Raw genomic sequence first — 8,956 nt, 5'->3', positions numbered from 1 at the left:
TAATTACCAAATAAAGCTGATGTATCTCCTTGTTCGAAAGTAAACAATTTTTAAATTCTTTCTATAGTTTAATTTTACTCGGTATTACGCTTTTTCTTGTCTTTTTTGACTTTGGAGTTGAATAGCAGTAAAATGTAGCTTTGCGTCAAATTAATCTTACGAATGAATTTAAATTATTTTATTAATCCCTGGTCTGGGTATTTCATATGCCTTCAGAGAAATTACACATTAGTCAAAGAGAAAGTAAGGAATAACGCACAAAGAGTGAATCAATAGAGTTTATTTATTATCCATTCATACATGATTACATATAGATACTGTATACACCTGGGGTAAAGAGAGGGGAGGGATAAGAGAAATATAGAGAGAAATATACTTGTGTTAGCTCTTGTTGCGAATTCACAAATCTAAGTAATTTCTAGTACATCAGAAGCTGAAACATTATACATTACACATGATTTACTTTGACATGCTTACTCCTTCTTTTATATTTCTTTCGCGACCATTGTGAATAAAATGACTCAGTAATTATTAAATTACAGTTTCATAACATTAAATAATAACAAAAAAACAAAAAAGAATACAACTAATCAATTCGACTAAATTAAAACAGAATACTACTATTTCTTTCGGCAAAGTAACGGTAAACTTGTAGCAAAACTTTAAATAATCGTATACTTTTCATTGTGTATGAGGTGGAACTTATAAGAAATAATGATTCTTGAAATATTTATTATGAATTTCTTACTATAATAAGGGGTTTTTACCGCCACACATATATAAGAAATATATAATAGGCATACTATTGATTAAATAAATACACAGTCTAAATGAAAGGCAAATGTTCTATAAAAAAGAAAATAAGGAACGCAATGAGTAAATATTAAAATGGAATAAACAACCGTTACTGTTAATGGTACCAAACATAATATTATTTTGATAAGTCAATTACGTAATAATGTGGTATAATGTTCAATTTGGATTAGAGCCGAAAAGCAATACATTAGAGTCACTAAATCTGTTTCACAGTAAAATAGTGTATAAATAAGCGAGTTGTTGAATGAAGGTCATAAACAGAAAAAATAATTTGTAATGAAACCGGATTTCAAACATAAAATGTAACCAGAGGTTTTATATATTTATAAGGAAAGCAAGTCCCTTTCTGTGAAGGGTAATGATTTGAGTTCGACATAGTAGTTTACGATTATTTAAATGCGTGAATTATTTGTCTGCTACAATTAGTTTTATTACTTCCTAAATGTAAGGAACTAAGTGTACAAAGTATTCTTAAACATGTATTACTAATATAATAGGTATATATATGTAATGTAGTGGACATAAATTAGTTTTTGTTGAAAGTTATTAATTTTAGCTGTATTCATAGTAATATAATTAACAAGTTATACAATATTTTCAGAGCGACACAAGTGTTTTTAAATTTAGTACAAAGATACTCTAAATATAACTCACCATACATCAACACACAATAACATAATAAAACATAACTTCAAAATGTGTTTGCTGATTAGCTACAAGGAGTGACGATGGCTTCATCACATCACAATAACAACATTAACAAAACTCAAAAACACAAACATAAATTAACGACGGAGCTGGATTCGCAACAAGAACAATTCTATTGCAGAAGGTGTCTGTACTGTATCTATCTACACAAATCTAACCACACATAAATAATAGAATGATAGTTCTACACTTTGTTAGCCTACAGCGATCCCCTGTATTCTTCCGAATTTGTTGACAGAGATTCTGCTAAAGACAATATAAAATCGTATACAGTTCACTGGGCCACCCACATAGATATGGTACACTGAGAACCACATACATCTAAGTTACAATAAGTACTTAATTATGTACATTTACTATACATGTCCATGCTTTATTGCACTTTTTGTTTTTCAGTATACGTTTTACTTACAATCTTCACATTTCGTACGAAAACAAGCACAGCCAAAAACAATTACAAAAAGAATAATCCCGAAAACAGCGTAATGTCGCGTAAAACTATTGATTATTGAAATATATCGAATCGAATGTAATGTTCGTCAAAAGCGGTTCATCTAAAGAAACAGTACGTAATAAATTAGTGGTAATTGTATTTATACTTATCGGCTGTCAACTGTGAATGGAAAACACTATCACCACCTCGCGAATCCGACAAAAGTATTCGTGCAAAATACGAAGTGGACATATACCTACTAGTAAATACAAGCAAATAAATACTCTGACTCGCTCTTTTATATGATCTAATGTCTTTTGATTAGTTCGAGTTTGTCTATACAGAGCACCTAGGGCAGAAGTTGTCTGGTTTTACCATGAGTTAACGACCCTAAGTCAAAAGCTGTTTGGGGGTGACTACATACAAAATTAAAGCTAAACGATCGATTTACACTACGAGAAAGTCACTTGGCTTTCCAAATCCACGTAGGAACATTAAAGTCGAGTTTCCCTTAACACTTCACTAATCACAGCAGGAAGTCTTTAAGTCTGTAGGCCATCCGACTATTGGTACTCCGCGTACCAATTGGCCGAGGATTAGGTAGTCAGATGCGTAAACTGGTAGGGGTTGGGGTAGGGCTGGGACATGTGGTAGTGGTAGGGGACTATGTTCATCGACGCCATCTTGTGTTCCTTCTTCCACTTCATCCGCCTGTTCTGGAACCAGATCTTGATCTGACGCTCCGTCAGGCAGAGGGCGTGGGCGATCTCGATCCTCCGTCTCCTCGTCAGGTAGCGGTTGAAGTGGAACTCCTTCTCCAGCTCCAGAGTCTGGTACCTCGTGTACGAGGTTCGCTGCCGCTTGGTTTCCCCGTTGGCATTCACAGTGCCTGAAACAGAAAGTAAATATTGGATACTTTCATCTACACTCAAGAATTTAAAATTAAAACATCAAATAACGAGAACACACTGAAAGAATGAGTCTAAAACTATAGAGGACTGTTAATTCCCTTTGCGACTTTGATTAGTACAGCCAACTTCCTAATTTTGTCTCACAATTGTTATCCAACATAATGGGTAACAAAAGAGGTTAAAATAAATTAACCCCTTTTTCATAGTGGAACCATTAACAATGTAAGAAACTGAAATAACTGCGAATCAGTACCTTGATTGAGGTACCTATAATATCTTTACGATAATTTCTTGCAAATACTTTCTCCTCAAAAACTATATCGTCTTGTAAGAAGTAGTATAGTTTCATATGACTCTGATTAAATAAATAAAACGTACACTTTGAAGTAACGCAGACAAATTTTCTTGACTTCATTTGTTATGTAAGATGAAATGTGACTCATTTGCCACAACAGAAACCACTACTGTAATAATATAATTTGTCAGTGCTTTAGTTTAGCTTCAGTAATATGTATTTAAAGCCTTTTATACAAGTTACTGTAAATATTGTTTATCCCAGAGCTGTATTGAATGAAAATACGCGGACTATCAAGAATTCCAATCTCCAATTCATTCCCGAAGTAATTATAGTGGACTTCATCACTCTGTGATCGATTAATCAATCTACTAAACATGACGACTTATCGATACATCAGTGTATTTCATCAGACTTTGACGCTGCAAACTGCCTGCTGCAGGCTGATTAAAAAATACCTTCAAATATAAAGACATCAAGTGTAATAGAAATGAAAGATAAATTTTATATAATGTCTCAATTTCAATATAAGCTTTACACTTATATTTATATAAATAATATACAAAACTAAATTAGGACATTATTTTCCAATTTTTATTCTTTTCCATAAATTTATATTATTTGTTATGAAATACCTAAAATGTGAACATAATGAATTCATTGTCACGAGTAACAATAAATCAAGCTAACTTATTCAATAATTAATTTACGAGCATTTAGTGGGTTAAAAGAATATATAAATATACTTATTACTTTTTATTCATCTTAAGAAATGTGGACAGCAATTTTTATCTTTAGAGGGGTGATATCTATGAAAAAATATTTAAGTGTTTTGAAGTAACCTTTTTTCATGTTGAAAAAATTTTAAAATTAATTATAACACTTGAATTATTATCATATTATTTATAATATTACTAAGATTATATTTATTTATGCTAATTATAACTTGATTTCTTAACCAATCGTAAACAATAATACTAAAAACTTTTAATACATGACCATAATTAGTTTTGAGGATGCTTTTATCGCAAGCGCTTGTCTGAATAATTTACTTGTTTGTATTTAATTTATTTTAAATTGTTGAAGGCCAAATCTTCGACATCATAGTCACATACCAGAGAGCATAATCAATCCAAAATTATTAGTTTTTCCTGAAATGCTGCTCCACTACAAATTTTTTTTGCTTCCATCTTAAAGACTACGGGTCCACAAGGATTTTATCGGGTAGCTTAAAAACTTATAAACTCAACGTAAAATAACATCATAAAAAGAAATGGACGTCTGACTCACATAACTAGAAATTAATCTAGTAGTTATAGTTATGTTTAGATTCCTGCAGTGAAAAATAAAATCTTATATATATATAACTTTTATAAGCAGTCATTAATTTATACTTCTTTTATAAAATTAACGACTATTGTAAATTATAGTCCATCCCAGTGAATTATAGTGCATTGATTTCTAAAAACATCAACACCGATTGTAGTATATACGAGTAGAAAGATCATTACAGCATGGTATCTTTGCTCCTCTTTTTTAAATGATTTTTTTCCTTTTTTCAAGATTCAGTTCATCACATCATAGTATTTTTGCACTTTTGCACTTCTTTCCATATTTGGAATCTAGAATGAACAGGAAATAATTTGATTTTAGCCTAATTTGCCTTTTTGTATTTTGAATAACGTTTCTATCCCTTAACTGTTAGTTCACTTAGGACAAGAAGTTGGGAAACCTCTCATTGTACTTAATCCTAAAGAGATCCTTGCGCTCGCTTTAGGAATGACAAGATATTCGGGATAGGTACAGTAGATTTCCTCCAAGATCGTCAATATGCCATAAGAGGGATAGTTATATCTCAGTCATGTCACTTTGAAGAAGGGAAGGCCAACTCTGTTTCAGCCTCTCCAGTCAAAGCGGGCAGGAACAGCATTCCTTCATGTCCAGGCTAGCAGCCTTTAACATCAAGGGAGCTCCACCCACTTCAAAAGACATTCTTCGCAGCAGACTAGACCCATCGATCCACCCTTCAACACCAATATCTCTATATTTTTTTTAACATCCATATAATCCAATATAAAATAATGTCCAGATATAATTGAAACATCGGGTTTTGCTAAACGCAGTGTAGATTCAACTGGAAGGTAAAAACCATCCAGAAACGATTCCTCCTGGTGCGTCCTTGAACTCATTCGTGTATGTAAAGTTCAAGATATCACGGATCATAAAATTGTTAGTCTATATAAAACACATTGTTTAGGTTTGACGTCATGCTTAGGGAAAGATTCTACCAGAAGAGGCCTATATCACCATGCTCAAAGCCTTAGTAGCTTAAATATAGGCACTGAGTCTTCCAGAATACAACGTTCTTCACCGGTAAATATTGGAACAGAGTACAGTGTGGGATCCAGCTGTTTACTGTCATTATTTTTAGCTAAGTCGTGCGATTACAAAAACCACCTGTTCCAAACAAGTGTTTCACAGAATCCGATCGGATAATGGAGATCCGCAAGATGAGATCTTTGTACCATAAATCATAACTGCCAGTAACCACCCGTTCTACCAAAAAGGTTCGCGGCGGGTCGTGTTCCGGAGTAATTTGCAGTGCCTACCAGTAGCCGGTTCGTCGTCATTTTTCTTCCGCGTATTCGGTGGGAAGTCCGAGGAACCTATTAGTCTTGATCGTCTCGGCCCTCCTACACTGTACTTCTATGGCTCTCCCAGTCAACCGAATCGGGAGGTTCAGCAGTGCTTCAGCACTGACACTCATGAACTGATCCCAGTCGATGAGGCTCATTATACAAGTATAAGTAATCGAAATCAATAATTTCGTACATTTCAAACCATGTTTAACTGAAAATATAGTATACAAATAGTTTTTGGCGATTATTAAAGTATTTGTTCTTAAAAAAGAATATGTGATAAAGTTTGAAAAAAATGTTTCTTTATTTATTGATTTTTAACAGATTTTCAGTTCAACATTAAAAGTAGGCAGTAAAAACTTGTTTTTTATTCCAATATCCTATAAGAGTTAAGCCTGAAATACTGAAATACGATTCAAATATACACATTACACTGATGTTCATTCAGTTAGGTGAATTAAAACTAAGTAAATGATCAAAGAATTTACCACCAAGTGGAGTAATAGCTTCACTTCCGTGTTTTTAAAATAGTGAGCAAACTATTCCTTAGCTTTAACGAATAAATAATATGATACTATTTGTGAGAATTTACTTGTACTTCCCGCTAAAGCGGTTTTTATAAGTAAATATTCGAGGATGCTTTGGAGGCTGCAGGGTATGCATCTATCTCGGCGCAGGAAGATGAACATTCAATCCAATTAGTTGTTTTCCTATAACTTTGTCCAAGACGTCTTGAAAGATCAGGATGTTTGTATACTGTTGACCGGTCCACGCATAGGCGTAAATCAGAAGCAAACTACACTTAAAAGCATGGGTGATTGAAATAACACTGGAATATTCATATTCTGTCTTTGACTATTAACACTATTGTGTGTTTAAAACATTCTATTATAAAATCAATACTTTCACTATCGATTCTCAAAACTGCTCGTGTTTGACAATAACACTCTAATAAGTTCTTCATAGTGTTTAGGAGCATGAAGACGAATAAAATCTGCCATACAACAAAACTGAGTCTGAACTCGTGATTTTTAACCCTGCTACGTTGTTGAAGTGAAGGCTCAAGCATGGCCTAAGGTTGAATGTAAATCCACAGTTATGTATTTAGTTTTTAATCACTTCATTTTGGTAGTGTTTTCGAGTAACTACTTTCTTGACCAGCTCACAGTTTCAAATTCAAACCGTGTAGCTGTATAAAGGTGTCTGAAGTAGATGCCATTTTCTATAGATGTAGTTACGATAAAACTTGCTTACCTAGAATGACAATGACGCAAAATTAATCTTATGGTAATGTATGCATAGCTGTAACAGTTTCTATCTAGCCAATGTCGTGTTGTGGCGACCACGACTATTACGGCCTCTATAATTATAGTTATCCCTACTACCAGCCGATTCAATAGATGAGATATAGGAGACCGTTGTGATTATGGTACCAGGCACGAGGAGTTTCTTAGAATACCCTTACCACTCTATCCACCCTGATAACTGATAATGGTAAAAATAACACCTATCCACATGCATTGTGACCTTTAATAGCGAACATGAGATTACTGACGTTGTAGAAACGAAGTTAGGACTTAAAGGTCCTCTCTGTTACTTAGCCTCAAAAACACAATTATAGTAAAGATAAGTAGAAGGTAGTGTTGATAATGGTTCTTGGCTCGATCAGTTCCTTAGAATACCCTTACCACTCTATCCACTCTGATAACTGATAATGGTAAAAATAACACCTATCCACATGCATTGTTACCTTTAATAGCGAACATGAGATTACTGACGTTGTAGAAACGAAGTTAGGACTTAAAGGTCCTCTCTGTTACTTATCCTCAAAACACAATTATAGTAAAGATAAGTAGAAGGTAGTGTTGATAATGGATCTTGGCTCGATCAGTTCCTTAGAATACCCTTACCACTCTATCCACTCTGATAACTGATAATGGTAAAAATAACACCTATCCACATGCATTGTTACCTTTAATAGCGAACATGAGATTACTGACGTTGTAGAAACGAAGTTAGGACTTAAAGGTCCTCCCTGTTACTTATCCTCAAAACACAATTATAGTAAAGATAAGTAGAAGGTAGTGTTGATAATGGATCTTGGATCGATCAGTTCCTTAGAATGCCCTTACCACTCTATCCACTCTGATAACTGATAATGGTAAAAATAACACCTATCCACATGCATTGTTACCTTTAATAGCGAACATGAGATTACTGACGTTGTAGAAACGAAGTTAGGACTTAAAGGTCCTCTCTGTTACTTAGCCTCAAAAACACAATTATAGTAAAGATAAGTAGAAGGTAGTGTTGATAATGGTTCTTGGCTCGATCAGTTCCTTAGAATACCCTTACCACTCTATCCACTCTGATAACTGATAATGGTAAAAATAACACCTATCCACATGCATTGTTACCTTTAATAGCGAACATGAGATTACTGACGTTGTAGAAACGAAGTTAGGACTTAAAGGTCCTCTCTGTTACTTATCCTCAAAACACAATTATAGTAAAGATAAGTAGAAGGTAGTGTTGATAATGGATCTTGGCTCGATCAGTTCCTTAGAATACCCTTACCACTCTATCCACTCTGATAACTGATAATGGTAAAAATAACACCTATCCACATGCATTGTTACCTTTAATAGCGAACATGAGATTACTGACGTTGTAGAAACGAAGTTAGGACTTAAAGGTCCTCCCTGTTACTTATCCTCAAAACACAATTATAGTAAAGATAAGTAGAAGGTAGTGTTGATAATGGATCTTGGATCGATCAGTTCCTTAGAATGCCCTTACCACTCTATCCACTCTGATAACTGATAATGGTAAAAATAACACCTATCCACATGCATTGTTACCTTTAATAGCGAACATGAGATTACTGACGTTGTAGAAACGAAGTTAGGACTTAAAGGTCCTCTCTGTTACTTAGCCTCAAAAACACAATTATAGTAAAGATAAGTAGAAGGTAGTGTTGATAATGGATCTTGGCACGTCCGATTTCTTAGAATACTATTATTATTCTGTCCACCATTACAGTGGAAAACTGATACAATACACATGCATTGTAACCATAACAGAAACGCGGTTCAATTTGCCTACACTTACTGTACACATCTAACTCCAATAACTTCGATTCTGACAAACAAGC

At 33.9% G+C, this 8,956-nt stretch overlaps 1 protein-coding gene across 1 annotated transcript in view; it reads right to left on the bottom strand.

Annotated features, from left to right (window-relative positions):
• Positions 1-262: 262 nt before the first annotated feature.
• The window catches only part of LOC124369812 (homeotic protein Sex combs reduced), a 72,446-nt gene continuing 63,752 nt past the window's right edge, over positions 263-8,956 (bottom strand). The window contains exon 2 of the mRNA XM_046827925.1: positions 263-2,846. Within this exon, the coding sequence (XP_046683881.1) occupies positions 2,554-2,846 (293 nt within the window). The 3' untranslated portion in view covers positions 263-2,553. The remainder of the gene's footprint in view (positions 2,847-8,956) is intronic.

Source organism: Homalodisca vitripennis, chromosome X (assembly GCF_021130785.1).
Source record: "Homalodisca vitripennis isolate AUS2020 chromosome X, UT_GWSS_2.1, whole genome shotgun sequence".
NCBI lineage: Eukaryota > Metazoa > Arthropoda > Insecta > Hemiptera > Cicadellidae > Homalodisca > Homalodisca vitripennis.
Note: the sequence above shows the minus strand (reverse complement) of the source record. Positions and strands in the feature narration are given on the sequence as shown.